Source organism: Amphiura filiformis, chromosome 12 (genome assembly GCF_039555335.1).
Source record: "Amphiura filiformis chromosome 12, Afil_fr2py, whole genome shotgun sequence".
Lineage (NCBI taxonomy): Eukaryota > Metazoa > Echinodermata > Ophiuroidea > Amphilepidida > Amphiuridae > Amphiura > Amphiura filiformis.
Window position 1 is genome coordinate 15,530,420 of NC_092639.1, and position 18,109 is coordinate 15,548,528.

At 37.1% G+C, this 18,109-nt stretch overlaps 1 protein-coding gene across 1 annotated transcript; it reads right to left on the reverse strand.

Annotated features, from left to right (window-relative positions):
• Window positions 1-1,051: 1,051 nt before the first annotated feature.
• On the reverse strand, window positions 1,052-13,496 carry LOC140165325 (uncharacterized). The gene is made up of 3 exons (XM_072188657.1): window positions 12,737-13,496; window positions 4,602-4,667; window positions 1,052-1,982 (listed from the first exon to the last, which is right to left on the reverse strand). Exons 1-3 carry the CDS (start codon window positions 12,810-12,812, stop codon window positions 1,348-1,350), a joined length of 777 nt encoding a protein of 258 aa, XP_072044758.1. The 5' UTR covers window positions 12,813-13,496; the 3' UTR covers window positions 1,052-1,347.
• Between the last annotated feature and the right edge of the window lie 4,613 nt (window positions 13,497-18,109).

Here is an 18,109-nt window from a genome sequence, read left to right on the forward strand (position 1 = left end):
CTGTCAGATATAGGCTATCCCCATTTAATTTTGAGCCAAACAACTAAGACAAAGCAAAGAAAATTGGAATTTACTGCCAGCGCTCCTCCGGTTGTGTTACGGTACGATCCTTTGTTGTGTATATCAGCTATGTAGGCCTACGTACTGTGTTATGAACATCGCGTATGCGTTCGACAAATATATCCATCGTAATAATAAAACGACGGTTCCTGCTTAGACAAAACTACAGCACCTAGGGTCTTGATTTTTGCAGGGTATGTTGGTTTATTGAAGTACAATACATAGGCGTAGATCCCCAATATTTTACCAGGGGGGTGCTCCATACAATCATCCCCCCCAATATTGATGCCTGAATATGGGTTTCTGACCAAATTAACCTCATATTTGCCCATTTTAGACCCAAAAGTGCAAATTTTCGCGCGCATTTATTCCACTTTTGCACCATATTTCATCAGTTTAGCTTCAAAGTGGCACAAATTTCGCGGACTTATTCTGTCGCTAAAAGGTGCTGGATTCACTATACTTCCAACATTTTTTCCAAACCCCATCCCCCCAATGTCAAAAAGAAATCTACGCCACTGGTACAATCGTGTAAAAAAGAATTTTGAAAAATATTGAGAGCGTCCTCCACAGCAAATGTTATAATATGGCTTTAAAAATAATATCTACGGTCAGTGACCACCATAAAACACGTATATTTGTGTTATTACGGTTTGTTTCTGTGTCGTATCTATATTTCTCATCATTTTACGATTTTGTCTTGGCTAAGTGCAGTCACCCAGTAAACACAAAACGTTTTTAGCAAACGAAAATTAGCAAACGGTTAGAAAAGGTTGCCAGAACACGTTTACATGTCGGGTTATATAAAGGGAATGTAACGCTCTAATAACATTCTAAAACCGTTTTGAAACATATTAGCTAAGTAGGCTACATAATATCATTAGATTTTACTTCGGGGACTGTTATGTCAAAAATTTCAAGTTTAATTATTTGCCATAAAATTTGTATCATATAGCGAATTTCACATTGGACATCAGAAGGACATTCCTCGTATTCAGAATGCAATTTGGTGTGTCTGATGTGCTCTCATGTCCCACAAAATACTATGCAAAGCGGGTGGCCGACAAAATATTTGTTGTTGCCGAGTTTTAAAAACGCGTTTGTGTTTGCTGGACAGGTAGCGTTTGTCTTTCGTATTTTTATAAGGCAAAAGAAAGTTGTCAATAAAAGTTAGATAAAAACTCGGCTCATGACGTAATTTCTGTCATCATAGTCTGATCAATGCAAACCATTTAGAAAACTCAACATCTGCCTGAGCGTGAGTCCGCTGAACGCTCCAAAGGCCTATTACCTTAAGGCGGTCGTTCCCGTTTCTTTCATTCTGTCGCATATTAAGGAAGAAATGTGTAAATCCGTTGGATCATCTTCAGTAGGGCTTTCTGCAATCAATTCCTTATCCTGAGCGTTTAAAGAGGGGATATGTATATCATTGGAATCATCCGCACTCACTGCATTCTCTTCCCTGACAAGAGCGTCCGTGCAACTTGTTGTCCGAACCGCTTCTAAAGATTGTCTTGTAATATTCATGGACCCTTCATCAACTTGTAAGTTGCTAGATGGCTCATCATTATCTGTGCGATCAGCTTGATAGTCATATTCATCTGCATCTGCCGGTTCGAATCCTGGTGGTGGTCCATAACAATACGGCGGAGGTTCAGGCGGTAATCCAAGAGCGTATAGATCTCCAATAACCACGTCATCATATGAAGGAACTTCGTATGGTGGTGGAAGGTCCCCAGGTGACCAGATCTGAGATTGTGAGGTACACGCAATCCTTTGCGGTCTCTCACGTGTATTTGAGGATGATTTGAACTTATTCATAAAATCACACACCCATCGGAAAATAACAGCGCCTCCACACACCATAAAGAGCATTATGCCGAACACAAGAACTATAGTTTCCCATGCCTCTTCAGATATTTCTGGAAAATCAACGTGTATAAACGTGAGTTATGTATAAACATGATAAACATCGATCATCACAGGGCAGTTTTTAAGATTTTTACATTTCCGTGCCCTACTCCTTAAATCTATAGCCTGTACTTTTAACAAGTGGGCGGAACTAGTGGTATCTATCTATAAGGGGCTGTGCAATAATTATGAGCCATGGGGGAGGGTAAAATGGGGGGGGGGGGCAACAAAATTTTGGCGAGCCAAAGGGGGGGGCAAGCGATTTTTGGCACGCATTCATGGGGCGCCTTTTAAATAACACGCTCTAAAAATGTTTAGGAAAACAGTACGGATACGCTTTAATATGCAAATTTTCCTGCTCGCTGCGCTCACAACATATATCATGTATATCTAGACCATTTAAGGTTTGCAAATTGGGATCCCAAAAATGGCATGTGTAAAGGGGGGGGGAAATTTTTTGGCGGTCTGAGAGGGGGGAGGAGACAAGCGATTTTTGGCAGCCTGCGCCGATAGGGGGCAAGTGATTTTTGGCGGGCCGTTAGTTGCACTTTTTACTATTATTCTTTATATTCTTTACACCTGTACACTGCCTTACAAAACTTTCAGTTCCCATTCGTATAGGTCAAAGATCAATACAGAGAAAGAAAGGGGGAAAATGTATAGTCATGGAAAGATTGCTGATATCATCGCGCCTTTACATTGAAACATGTGTACACATGTATGTAGCTAGGCCTACTGCGCTGGTACATGCATGATCATAATATCAAATTGTATCTGGTACAAAAAGGTTGTCAAAATTTTAAGTGCAATTACATTGCATATATCTTGCTGTCTAAACAAACCTAAAATACTTACCCTTAAGGAATCGGATAGCAACGTTTGCACAGTATTTTGTTGGGGGGTGGGGCATGAGAGCACATCAGACACATCAAATTGCATTCTGAATACGAAGAATGTCCTTCTGATAGCAAATTGAAGATATACATCCCCAAAAGACCTATAATAGCTCTTTTGTGGGGAATATATCTCTTCAATTGCAATACGAAAGGTTAAAATTTTCAAATGATGGATGGTTTTTCCTCCCAGCTACATACACTTTAATATCATTAGATTTATAGTTCCAGGACTGTTAAATGTAAACAATATTTGTTTTTAATAATTTGCCATAAAATTTGTATTATTTGTAATTTCAAAAAAATGTTTGATATCAGAAGGACATTTCTCGTATGATGTGATCTCAGATCCCCTAAAAAACACTGTGCAAAGGTGGGTGACCGACCCCTTAAAGGGGCACTTCGTGTTTTATTATTTCTTAAGGGATCTAAAATGAGCGTTTATTGCGTTTCGACAGTATTTTTTTGTGGGACATGAGAGCACCTCAGACCTATCGAATTGCATTTTGAATACGAAGCATGTCTTTCTGATATCAAATAATTTTCATTTTTTGAAAATCACAATATAATACAAATTTTATGACAAATTATAAAAATTTGATATTTTTCAAATTTTTGATATATAACAGTCCTCGAAGTAAATTATATAAATCTAATGACATATTCTTAAAGTGTATGTAGCAGGGAGGAAAAACCGACAGTCAATTGAAAATTTTGACCTTTCATATAGAAGCTATGGATATTGTTCACAAAAATACCTAATTTTTTTTGGTGTTTTGGGAAAAAAAATCCATATCTTCAATACGAAAGGTCAACATTTTCAATTGATCGTCGGCTTTTCAGCCCACCTATATACACTTTAAGTATAAATCATCAGATTTATAAATTTTATTTCAAGTACTGTTAAATATCAAAAATATCAATTTTTAATGATTTGCCATAAAATGTGTATTAAATTGCGAATTTCAAAAATCAAAATTATTTGATATCAGAATGACATTCTTCGTATTCAGAATGCAATTCGATATGTCTGATGTCCCAAAATAAATACTGTCCAAACGTTCATACCCCAGCCCTTAAGAAAACTGATAAATTATTAAAGCTGATCAACTATTCGCAGTTGCTCATACATTTATAGATTAAGGCAATATACAAAGTTATTCCCGTCGTTTGTCACGTGACCAATCAGATGCCTGATGAAGTTCGGAGTTACCGGACGCAACTGTCGCATGTAAGTTGCAAATTTTATTTCCAGAATTCGATTTAACTTTACCTTATATACAAAGTTATATTTGAATAGAATAATACTGATCCAACCTCCCCCCATGATATACCATTGCCTAACCATAGTAACTGAAATGGTAATCCGAGCTTTATTCCTTTTATTTGAAACCAATCCTCTTGTTTTAAAGAACTTAAACAATCCGAACGGTTATATTTCAGCAAATCACGTTCCCATTGGGTACCCCATTCCTTTTAAAGGAATTTTTTATTTATTCATTAATATCTTCAGATATTCATGGTGGTATTTGATTAATTTTTAATGAATCACAAATCATTTATGATAATTATACTTACTATCCATTTACTATATGTACATGCTGCAGTATCTTATAATATGTATTTTTTAATACTTTTGCAGCTGTTGTTGTAATTCTCTGTGATTATTTTTTATCTTTTTGTTTTCCTTTCTAATAAAAAAACATAATGACAAAAAAAAAAAATAATTATACTTACTCAATGACTCACGGTCGCATGAACTTCGGGTTGAATTTGCGTGTAGACACGGCCTAGGCCTATATCCTGAAATGAAATGAAAAATTATACGTTATAATCATCATAGGGGTGAAATCAAAACTCGACCGGCGGTTCAATCCGGTTTAAGCCGGTTTTTATTGTTCTAAACAATAGAACGCGTCTACCGACGGTCGAGTTTTGATTTCATCCCTAAGACCGCGTGAATATAATGTTTTTGGTTCTCGTTCAGGGGACTTTAATGAATTGATGAGGTAGTGATTTTTCCTTCAATGTAAAATTAACATTGTTAGTACAGTTTTCGGTCTTTTCCTACAGTGTTCGATAGCCCAAAATGACCAATTCCAAGGCCCCGAAAGTGTTAAACCAGCAAAAACAACTGGGATGAATGGGAATACAAAAGTGCACTGGAGCACGTAAGCAGACGACACGATAAACCAAACAACAAATGTAGGCACAAAAAAACTTCGATGGCCAAAAATTCCAGAGCCCACGAAAGTGTCAGGAAAATAGTACAAACATACTGGAACATTATTGATGCAAATCGCTGTGCACAAGCAGGCAAACTAAACCAAACATACAAAAAGCAACCGACGTTTAGAGCAGATAAACTGCAACTTCTTTAGGGGCAGACAACAAAACATATAATCAAACACCGTCCCGGTGTTCATGGTGTTCAAATGGACCCCAATGGATATAGGCCTAAGCTTCAATGGAGGCTTTCTTAGGTTATCCAGGGTTGTCAAAATCCGAACAAATCAAATCAAAAATCAAATCAACGCCGAACTGCATGTTATTAAACTCTCTGCCCCCTTCGAAGCGAGCACTCCTTAAGGGGGTACTACACCCCTGTTCAATTTTGTGCCTATTTTTGCATTTTTCTCAAAAATTATAGCGCATTGGTGACAAGTAAGATATGTAAATTATAGGGGCAAGGACTGCAACTACTGCACTGGAAATTTGATTTCGGCACAGGCAGCAGTTGTGGAGTTAATGCAGTCAAAAAATGTATGTGTCACCAAAATTTTGGTTGAATTTTGTGAACCTACACAGAGCAAAAAGGTCGTGATTATTTGATCAAACAACAAATTCTCCTAACTAAATTAAGAAACCTCATATATTAGCATGATTAGTCTCTAACACGGAAAAGTTTTATGAATGGGCGGTGTGAGTCTGAAGATCACCGATCAAATTGGGTTCACCCATAAACCAATGAAGTAATAGAGGCCCTGCATCATTTTATCGATTGGCTCCAAACAAAGGATTTGAACCGGTGTCCTTCACCGTAGTTATGGCGGAGTGCAGTCCATTCAATCAAATGTTGTCATCAACCTATTTGATCGTATTGCAGGGTTATGTGTGTGAGACGAACTGTCACGGTAGATTGCAATCATGCTTTTGTTGAATGCATTTGAGTAGTCCGCCATATTTACGGAATGATACGTCACATGCAAGGCCTCTATAGATAAATACGTCAATAAATAAATAAATCAATAAGAAAATAAAAAACATAAAAACATAATTGTTGATTTTAGTAAAATTATTAAATAATTTTTATTAATAAGAAAATACAGTCTCCATTGATTTTAGTTAAATATACTAAATTACTTTTCATTAATAAGAAAAATACAATCTCCATATTCAGCACTACGCATTGATCTTGCGTAGGATATCGGAGGAATTATTCTTACTGACCTAGGGACTCCTGTTTTCGGGCAAGTGAAACGATTTCGCGCAAGTGAAGTGGAGGGTAGGGAGAATTAAGCGAATTAGGCGATTCTGTCTTTTACAAACGCCGCTAACATAGTACGCATTGACGAGAGTCATTTATGTTTCTGACATAATTATATTTGTGTTTGCTTGTCTATGCGTTTCCTCCGTGCGGAGACACACTCAGGTCCTGGCTCAAACAAAGTATTCAAGTTAGGGTAACTGGCATGATATAGGACAACATTTCGTTTACGATTTATGTACATTATTAATTCTGTAAAATATCAGTCTAACCATGATGGGGTTATTTCACATTATACCGTAATACCTGAAGAATAAGCCGCATCGCGTACCATCCGATTTATGTACATTATTCTGTAAAATATCAGTCTAACCATGATGGGGTTATTTCACATTATACCGTAATACCTGAAGAATAAGCCGCATCGCGTACCATCCGTGGCCCCTGTAATCAACCAAGGTAAAATCGACGCAATACATTAAAGCCGTATTATAACATTTTCATACAAAAATAGATTAATATTTTCTTTACCATAAACTGTTAGCTATTACTGTCAGATATAGGCTATCCCCATTTAATTTTGAGCCAAACAACTAAGACAAAGCAAAGAAAATGTAGGCCTACGTACTGTGTTATGAACATCGCGTATGCGTTCGACAAAATTAATAGCCTATATCCATCGTAATAATAAAACGACGGTTCCTGCTTAGACAAAACTACAGCACCTAGGGTCTTGATTTTTGCAGGGTATGTTGGTTTAATGAAGTACAATACATAGGCGTAGATCCCCAATATTTTACCAGGGGGGTGATCCATACAATCATCCCCCCCCCAATATTGATGCCTGAATATGGGTTTCTGACCAAATTAACCTCATATTTGCCCATTTTAGACCCAAAAGTGCAAATTTTCGTGCGCATTTATTCCACTTTTGCACCATATTTCATCAGTTTAGCTTCAAAGTGGCACAAATTTGCACCGTGGACTTATTCTGTCGCTAAAAGGTGCTGGATTCACTATACTTCCAACATTTTTTCCAAACCCCATCCCCCCCAATGTCAAAAAGAAATCTACGCCACTGGTACAATATAATCGTGTAAAAAAGAATTTTGAAAAATATTGAGAGCGTCCTCCACAGCAAATGTTATAATATGGCTTTAATAATAATATCTACGGTCAGTGACCACCATAAAACACGTATATTTGTGTTATTACGGTTTGTTTCTGTGTCGTATCTATATTTCTCATCATTTTACGATTTTGTCTTGGCTAAGTGCAGTCACCCAGTAAACACAAAACGTTTTTAGCAAACGAAAATTAGCAAACGGTTAGAAAAGGTTGCCAGAACACGTTTACATGTCGGGTTATATAAAGGGAATGTAACGCTCTAATAACATTCTAAAACCGTTTTGAAACATATTAGCTAAGTACATAATATCATTAGATTTTACTTCGGGGACTGTTATGTCAAAAATTTCAAGTTTAATTATTTGCCATAAAATTTGTATCATATCGCGAATTTCAAAAAATCAAACTTATTGGACATCAGAAGGACATTCCTCGTATTCAGAATGCAATTTGGTGTGTCTGATGTGCTCTCAGGTCCCACAAAAATACTATGCAAAGCGGGTGGCCGACAAAATATTTGTTGTTGCCGAGTTTTAAAAACGCGTTTATGTTTGCTGGGCAGGGAGCGTTTATCTTTTGTACAAATTGATTTCGTATTTTTATAAGGCAAAAGAAAGTTGTCAACAAAAGTTAGATAAAAACTCGGCTCATGACGTAATTTCTGTCATCATAGTCTGATCAATACAAACCATTTAGAAAACTCAACATCTATTACCTTAAGGCGGTCGTTCCCGTTTCTTTCATTCTGTCGCATATTAAGGAGGAAATGTGTAAATCCGTTGGATCATCTTCAGTAGGGCTTTCTGCAATCAATTCCTTATCCTGAGCGTTTAAAGAGGGGATATGTATATCATTGGAATCATCCGCACTCACTGCATTCTCTTCCCTGACAAGAGCGTCCGTGCAACTTGTTGTCCGAACCGCTTCTAAAGATTGTCTTGTAATATTCATGGATCCTTCATCAACTTGTAAATTGCTAGATGACTCATCATTATCTGTGCGATCAGCTTGATAGTCATATTCATCTGCATCTGCCGGTTCGAATCCTGGTGGTGGTCCATAACAATACGGTGGAGGTTCAGGCGGTAATCCAAGAGCGTATAGGTCTCCAATAACCACGTCATCATATGAAGGAACTTCGTATGGTGGTGGAAGGTCCCCAGGTGACCAGATCTGAGATTGTGAGGTACACGCAATCCTTTGCGGTCTCTCACGTGTATTTGAGGATGATTTGAACTTATTCATAAAATCACACACCCATCGGAAAATAACAGCGCCTCCACACACCATAAAGAGCATTATGCCGAACACAAGAACTATAGTTTCCCATGCCTCTTCAGATATTTCTGGAAAATCAACGTGTATAAACGTGAGTTATGTATAAACATGATAAACATCGATCATCACAGGGCAGTTTTTAAGATTTTTACATTTCCGCGCCCTGCTCCTTAAATCTATAGCCTGTAGGCCTACTTTTAACAAGTGGGCGGAACTAGTGGTATCTATCTATAAGGGGCTGTGCAATAATTATGAGCCCTGGGGGAGGGTAAAATTGGGGGGGGGGGCAACAGAATTTTGGCGAGCCGAAGGGGGGGGCAAGCGATTTTTGGCACGCATTCATGGGGCGCCTTTTAAATAACACGCTCTAAAAATGTTTAGGAAAACAGTACGGATACGCTTTAATATGCAAATTTTCGAGATTTTTTGGCGGTCTTAGAGGGGGGAGGAGACAAGCGATTTTTGGCAGCCTGCGCCGATAGGGGGCAAGTGATTTTTGGCGGGCCGTTAGTTGCACTTTTTACTATTATTCTTTATATTCTTTACACCTGTACACTGCCTTACAAAACTTTCAGTTCCCATTCGTATAGGTCAAAGATCAATACAAAGAAAGAAAGGGGGAAAATGTATAGTCATGGAAAGATTGCTGATATCATCGCGCCTTTACATTGAAACATGTGTACATGTATGTAGCTAGGCCTACTGCGCTGGTACATGCATGATCATAATATCAAATTGTATCTGGTACAAAAAAGTTGTCAAAATTTTAAGTGCAATTACATTGCATATTTCTTGCTGTCTAAACAAACCTAAAATACTTACCCTTAAGGAATCGGATAGCAACGTTTGCACAGTATTTTTTGGGGGGGTGTGGCATGAGAGCACATCAGACCGGCATCAGACACATCAAATTGCATTCTGAATACGAAGAATGTCCTTCTGATAGCAAATTGAAGATATACATCCCCAAAAGACCTATAATATAGCTCTTTTGTGGGGAATATATCTCTTCAATTGCAATACGAAAGGTTAACATTTTCAAATGATGGATGATTTTTCCTCCCAGCTACATACACTTTAATATCATTAGATTTATAGTTCCAGGACTGTTAAATGTAAACAATAGTTGTTTTTAATAATTTGCCATAAAATTTGTATTAGGACATTTCTCGTATGATGTGATCTCAGATCCCCTAAAAACACTGTGCAAAGGTGGGTGACCGACCCCTTAAAGGGGCACTTCGTGTTTTATTATTTCTTAAGATTCGGTCGTTTGACAAACACATGGAACACATCATACAATTTGTATATTTTCTGGCTGTCGCACAGTCCAAAATTACAACACAATACTATCTATTTTTGGCCCTGTAATAATACATGGAATATTATGCGTAACTCGCACAAAAAATCAATGCTCGAATAAAATTTTGGAAATAAGTGTTATCCGTGGATTCTGTTGAACCATACCCTAAAAAGTACGTGCTAAACTCTCGAAATAGCCTACCCCTTTAAGGGATCTAGAATGAGCGTTTATTGCGTTTCGACAGTATTTTTTGTGGGACATGAGAGCACCTCGGACCTATCGAATTGCATTCTGAATACGAAGCATGTCTTTCTGATATCAAATAATTTTCATTTTTTGAAAATCACAATAGCCTATAAATACAAATTTTATGACAAATTATAAAAATTTGATATTTTTCAAATTTTGATATATAACAGTCCTCGAAGTAAATTATATAAATCTAATGATATATTCTTAAAGTGTATGTATGTAGCAGGAGGAAAAGCCGACGGTCAATTGAAAATTTTGACCTTTCATATTGAAGATATAGATTTTTTCCCAAAAAGACCTAATTTTTTTTTTTTTTTTTTTTGAAAAAAATCCCTATCTTCAATTCGAAAGGTCAAAATTTCCAATTGATCGTCGGCATTTCATTCCACCTACATACACGTTAAGTATAAATCATCAGATTTATAAAGTTTACTTCGAGTACTGTTAAATATCAAAAATATCAATTTTTTGCCATAAAATGTGTATTACATTGCGAATTTCAAAAACCAAAATTATTTGATATCAGAATGACATTCTTCGTATTCAGAATGCAATTCGATATGTCTGATGTGCTCTAATGTCCCAAAATAAATACTGTCCAAACGTTCATACCCCAGCCCTTAAGAAAACTGATAAATTATTAAAGCTGATCAACTATTCGCAGTTGCTCATACATTTATAGATTAAGGCAATATACAAAGTTATTCCCGTCGTTTGTCACGTGACCAATCAGATGCCTGATGAAGTTCGGAGTTACCGGACGCAACTGTCGCATGTAAGTTGCAAATTTTATTTCCAGAATTCGATTTAACTTTACCTTTATATATACAAAGTTATATTTGAATAGAATAATACTGATCCAACCTCCCCCCATGATGTACCATTGCCTAACCATAGTAACTGAAATGGTAATCCGAGCTTTATTCCTTTTATTTGAAACCAATCCTCTTGTTTTAAAGAACTTAAACAATCCGAACGGTTATATTTCAGCAAATCACGTTCCCATTGGGTGCCCCATTCCTTTTAAAGGAATTTTTTATTTATTCATTAATATCTTCAGATATTCATGTGGTATTTGATTAATTTTTAATGAATCACAAATCATTTATGATAATTATACTTACTCAATGACTCACGGTCGCATGAACTTCGGGTTGAATTTGCGTGTAGACATGGCCTAGGCCTATATCCTGAAATGAAATGAAAAATTATACGTTATAATCATCATAGGGGTGAAATCAAAACTCGATCGGCGGTTCAATCCGGTTTAAGCCGGTTTTTATTGTTCTAAACAATAGAACGCGTCTACCGACGGTCGAGTTTTGATTTCATCCCTAAGGCCGTGTGAATATAATGTTTTGGTTCTCGTTCAGGGGACTTTAATGAATTGATGAGGTAGTGATTTTTCCTTCAATGTAAAATTAGCATTGTTAGTATAGTTTTCGGTCTTTTCCTACAGTGTTCGATAGCCAAAAATGACCAATTCCAAGGCCCCAAAAGTGTTAAACCAGCAAAAACAACTGGGATGAATGGGAATACAAAAGTGCACTGGAGCACGTAAGCAGACGACACGATAAACCAAACAACAAATGTAGGCACAAAAAAACTTCGATGGCCAAAAATTCCAGAGCCCACGAAAGTGTCAGGAAAATAGTACAAACATACTGGAACAATTGATGCAAATCGCTGTGCACAAGCAGACAAACTAAACCAAACATACAAAAAGCAACCGACGTTTAGGAGCAGATAAACTGCAACTTCTTTAGGGGCAGACAACAAAACATATAAATCAAACACCGTCCCGGTGTTCATGGTGTTCAAATGGACCCCAATGGATATAAGCTTCAATGGAGGCTTTCTTGGGTTATCCAGGGTTGTCAAAATCCGAAGAAATCAAATCAAAAATCAAATCAACGCCGAACTGCATGTTATTAAACTCTCTGCCCCCTTCGAAGCGAGCACTCCTTAAGGGGGTAGGCCCTACTACACCCTGTTCAATTTTGTGCCTATTTTTGCATTTTTCTCAAAAATTATAGCGCATTGGTGGCAAGTAAGATATGTAAATTATAGGGGCAAGGACTGCAACTACTGCACTGGAAATTTTATTTCGGCACATACAGCAGTTGTGGAGTTGCAGTCAAAAATGAGGGAAAACCAGTATTTGATCAATAAATAAATAACTACTTGCCTTGAGTTGCTGAATTTTCAGAGCAATAGTTGTAGTCCTTGTCCCTACAACATGCATATCTTAATTGTCACCAATGCGCTATAATTTGTGAGAAAATGCAAAAATAGGCACAAAATTGGCCAGGGGTGTAGTACCCCCTTAATTAAAAAGTGTTTTTTTAATTGATTGCAAAAACTTATAGGCCTATTGGTCAATAATCATGGTAATTTATATAATATTTAGCTCATTATACTTACGTGACGAAGCCACTTCAAGAAAAGTTGAGAAAATCATAGTAGATACCTCCAATCCGTGTCTTATAAAATGTGACATTTTGATCCGCAACAACTATGCGATTTGGATATTACAATACAACAGTGTGATGCGACTGCGGTGTCCTTTTAAGAAATGAGAAATGTTATAGCCTATACTTCCCCTCTTTCAGCAAACTTCTTTCCTTAGGCCTGAAATGATTTACAGATCCGAAGACCCAGAATCAACATGTGTCGCATTAGTCATATCATATTCAACATAATGACTGGAAATAAAATATTATCATTTAATGAACATCCTTTGTTCTGTCAAGCTGAAGACAATCCACATATTCCATATTATCGTATGCCGGAGCTTGTTTTAAAAATCTGAAAAATAGTTGTTGAAACTTTTCATGTTAAACTTAAAACTTTCTCATACACCAGGAGCGCATATGACCGCTATATTCCGAAGTTCCTTTTTGTTCAAAACAAGTCGTGCCACACTGTATTATCCCATTTTACATTTCCTGTGACCCGATGGTTATAGTACTACCGTTGCTGTTGGAAGAAAGTAGCTGTTTGGATGACTGATGTCACAATGCCCTTAAGGGGGTACTACACCCCTGCCCAATGTTGTGCCTATTTTTGCATTTTTCTCAAAAATTATATTGCGCATTGGTGATAAGTTACATATGTAGCCTATATTATAGGGGCAAGGACTACAACTACTGCACTGGGAATTTTATTTCAGCACAGACAACAGTTGTGGAGTTACAGTCAAAATGAGGAAAACCAGTATTTGATCAATAAATCAATAACTACTTGCTTTGAGTTGCTGAATTTTCAGTGCAGTAGTTGTAGTCCTTGCCCTATAATATACATATCTTACTTGTCACCAATGCATGCGCTATAATTGTTAAGAAAAATGCAAAAATATGCACAAAATTAACCAGGGGTGTAGTGCCCCCTTAAGATGGCATACATCTAGCTCTCAGGTCTTCTCACGGATCATTGCCATCTAAGGAAGTCGCAGGAGTCATAACGGTCCCCGGTAACGGTCGCACTGAACTTGAAGCAGTTATTACACATTTTAACAGCGATTTCGACTCATAATCAAAACATTCCCATCGTATGATATTAAATCCACCTGAGACCATGAATATAAAATTCTATTCCATAGGCCTACTGCCAAACTACGTGCAAGCTCTTAACAGCTCTTTATATGTTGAATTTGACCCTAACTTTGACTTGCACTTATATACCCCGGTACTTTAAATACCCATAAACAATATATGACCAACTATGGAATACAATACATGACTCGGGAAAAGTGTTTTTCTGAAGACCTAGGCCTAAACAAAATTATGTTTTGTAAGAGAGTACTTTTGCCCAGCCAGGTGTGATAACTCGGAAATTGATGTTACCTTATCAGCAGGCCCATAACCACCCGGATTTATTTGGGGTAGGGCTGATTTTGAAAAAGTGGACCTTTTTTAAAAAAATTGGATCTTTTCGGACTACCGAATTTTGAAAAAGTGGACCTTTTTTCAAAATTTGGACCTTTTTTTTTTACCAAAAGGCATCAACAAATTCTATTTTTCGCTCGCTATACGCTCACAAATGGAACTTTTTGGGCCTTTGGTGAAAGCCCCCCCCCCCCCTGGTTTACGGGCCTGCTTATCAGGAATTTAATCACACTAAATTTAATTTAAGCATTATTATGAATTGAATGCATTCTGAATACGAGAGATGCCCTGATGATATCAAATAATAATTTTGAATTCGCGAATATAGGATAAGAAATCGGATAGCAACGTCGTTTGCACAGATTTATTGTGGGACATTAGAGCACATCAGACATATCGCATTGCATTCTGAATACGAGGAATGTCCTTCTAATATTATAGTAATCTAATGATATAGATGGGAGGATAAGCCGACGATCATTTGAAAATTTTGACCTTTCGTATTGAAAATTTTTTGATGAACATTTTTTAAGTCTTTTCGCCAGCTAAGAGCTGGCTATCTAATTCGGAGATCGTCTTTGATTGCTAAAGAGATTACGGGGTACTATCGTTGGTTTGAATTATACTTTGCGGAACTTTTTATGGTGAAAATATAAGTAAGACCTGTTATTCGATTTGTAAGAAAAGGAAAGTATGTTTTGCCGTTTCAACGAATGAAAACGAGTGAGAATTTTAAAAGTTATGGTTTGAAGAAAATGTGACATAAAAAGTTATATGCCAGGCCTATAATAGTTTCCACAGCATATCAACGAAAGAAAATGATAGTATCCTTGTTATCAGGCGTTCTTAGATTTATATTTGCAGACCTTCTGGAGATCAGCACAGCATGAGATGTGAGTGTATTGATAACATGATTAAAACCTTTATGGACGTAGGCTAAATAAAAGTCAAAGTAAAAATATCCTATACTAAGTATCCTGTATCGTTTTATAGATTAAAATGACTCAAAATGTCATTAATGAAATAATTGATATCTTAAACATCAGTTTTATCTTTTCAACGGGAAACATTCGATGCAATTTCAGGGCATATCTATGATATGGGCATATTTATACATGTAGACCTATTGAACAATATACCCCCATTTGACATGTATTATAAATAGGTAAACAGATGAATTATTGTATTATTCTATCAATTATAAATAAAATAACTAAAGTGAATCCACCTTTTTTATTTGATCACGTTGATTATTAAATAATTATTATGGCATTCAACAAAATGATTGAAGAGAAAACACACAATGCAGACTATAGAATTCGACATAGCTTCGTCGGAGTATCGGACTAACAATCAACACATTCAAAAAGTTTAAAAGATAAGATTGGAGTGAGTAATCAGTCTTTATAGACCACTTGACATCAATGTTTATCAACAAAGGCGAGGGATTGGTCTTTCGATTTGCTCGAACGAACCGCTTCACAGTTCAATGGCTTTCTTGTACCATATGAAATGTGGTGGGAGATTTAAAATACACACGCCCTGAGCAAACTACGATGCGCACGCACAATGCAGGGCAAAGAACAATGGAAAGTGCCATAATGCGTGCGCATACTGCCGGGTAATGACGTCACATGTCAAGTGGTCTATACATTTTATAATGTGCTATAAGTATATGCATTGCGAATTAATATAACATTAATGTGCATGTATAAGGCAAGTAGAATGGCAGTTTTTAGCCAATTAACTAAAAACTGCAGTGTATTTCTTAATATTAATAATGAGCTAAGGGTAGCCTAAAAGGCAGAAAAGACAGAACAATTTGGAGTAATGAATTAAAGAGTTGACAGGAAGTTATAGGAGTTAATGTTTGGTTTGCTGTTTCTGTGTGCATGTTCTCTGTGTGCATGACAGTCTGATGGTTTGGTGGACTGTCATGAAACATGATGGATCCTAAAAAAGCGTGATCCTAAAAATGCCTTCCACCCAAACTAATTACAAGACCTCTGCTGCATTGAAGCTGGCTTTCCCTTTTAAAGGGAATTTTTATTTGGAAAAAAATGTATATCCTTAATAAAAGTCAAAATGTTCAAATGATCGTTAGCTTGAAAATCTATGATACAGGTAACCAGATAGGCCGACAGTATACCATGTTTCTCGTTTGTAGGGGAGCCGGGGGATTTCCTCCCAGATGATTTTTAGGGATGAAAATTAGACGGTAAAGAGTGAAGTGTCATTAAAGGAGTATTTCGTGATCCTAGCATACTCTATTTATGTCATTTTTCATTAGATATACATGAAAAAAACCTATTCCCAAAATTTCAGTTGATTCCGATTTTGCGTTCGCGAGTTATGCATGATTATGTGTATTACACTGCTCCATAGACAATGCGTTGTAATTTCGTTCTGGTGCACCAGAACGAAATTCAAATTTCACGATATCTTTGCTAAACGAATTAATCTGCAAGAAATATTTTGTACATAAACATTATGTAGCCAGAGGTTTCCAGTGATATAAAAATCTCAACTTTTTTGAGAAAAGTGGGGGATGAGGCTGTGGATCACGAAATGCCCCTTTAAAATGACTAAAAATGGGACAAAAATTTACAAATGAGGGCGAGAATTTGACTTTGCCCCCCCCCCCCCCCACCCTACAATAAGACAAAAACATTGAATGGGGACTAAAATTTGGCTTCGCCGCCCTAATTGCTTTCCAGAATGGTCAGCTATAATAATATGGTTGGTGTAGCGCCTTTCCTTGTATACACTCTCACAGGAAATTATAATTGAGTGCAAATGATATAAAACGGAAGATGCACCAGAGATATAGCTTAGAGGCGAAAACACTGAAATGTAAGGTGAAGGAACAACTTCAGAAATAGCCGATTCAAAAATTGACTTGTAGAAGCCTTACATGTTCTTTCGCGTCATCAGGACACAGTTCTCTTGCCCGTGTTAGTACTTACACAAACATATGGCCTTTGCTTTTCTTTCGGTGTACACTGTACAAAAACCTCATACTCCACAAGCTCCACAAGTTGAGGTCAAATTTTGAGCATATGATTCTTAAATGGAGGTCATTGAACCCCGGGGGCACTTCAATTTGAAATGGATATAGGTGTAGGGCTGGCGCTTTCGCACTAAGGGGCATTCGGTGAGAGCAACATGTAAAAAATATGGGGTCATTGGGTGAGAGCATGATTTTTGGCATTCGGTGAAAGCAAAATGTAAAAAATATGGGGTCATTGGGTGAGAACATGACCTTTTTTTTAAATGGAATCTTTGGGTAAGACTAAAACAGCGCCACAAAAACCTCGAAAATCGAATTTCTAGTTCTAAATTTCTTTATTTTTTCAAAATAAGTAACAAAATCAGTGATAAATGAAAGTTGCTGTTCAAATTGAACTTATAAGGGTCTTTGGGTGACAGATCAAATGGAAAAATAGGGGGTCTTCGGGTGACAGAGCGCGGAGCGAGCATGTGTTCGTAAAAAAATATGGGGTCTTTGGGTGACAGCGATGCTGAAAAAGGGGTCTTAACAGCCCTACATACGCGTCACCTCCAAAGTTGGAGTGCCCCCCGGGCATTGAACTGTGCACATGCATAGAAAGGAGACCATTTCGACTGCTCAGTGCCAGAATTCAGAAGTCAATGCGGCGTAGATGAGTACAATATGTACTGTGTGTAAATTGCCAAATGTTCACATGGCAGCTATTGCACTTACCCACTTCTGGCACTGAGCAGTTATTATTTTTTATACTAGTTCACCCGTTGCTGTGAGAGTAACTGATGGCAATGCTATTTGACCCCTGATGACTTTTTATGTTTGTTTTTTTTATGTTCTCCTCATATCGAGGATTCTTTCTACCACTTTTAAGCCGCATACTGACCCCATATGACCTTTGCCCTC

What these genes read in the sequence shown, in the direction of transcription:
- LOC140165325 (XM_072188657.1), bottom strand. Translation starts at nt 12,812, where the DNA reads ATGTCACATTTTATAAGACACGGATTGGAGGTATCTACTATGATTTTC. An exon ending in TCTTGAAGTGGCTTCGTCAC is followed by an intron (nt 4,668 to 12,736) that starts GTAAGTATAATG and finishes ATTTCATTTCAG; the next exon opens with GATATAGGCCTAGGCCGTGT. An exon ending in ATGCGACCGTGAGTCATTGA is followed by an intron (nt 1,983 to 4,601) that starts GTAAGTATAATT and finishes TTGATTTTCCAG; the next exon opens with AAATATCTGAAGAGGCATGG.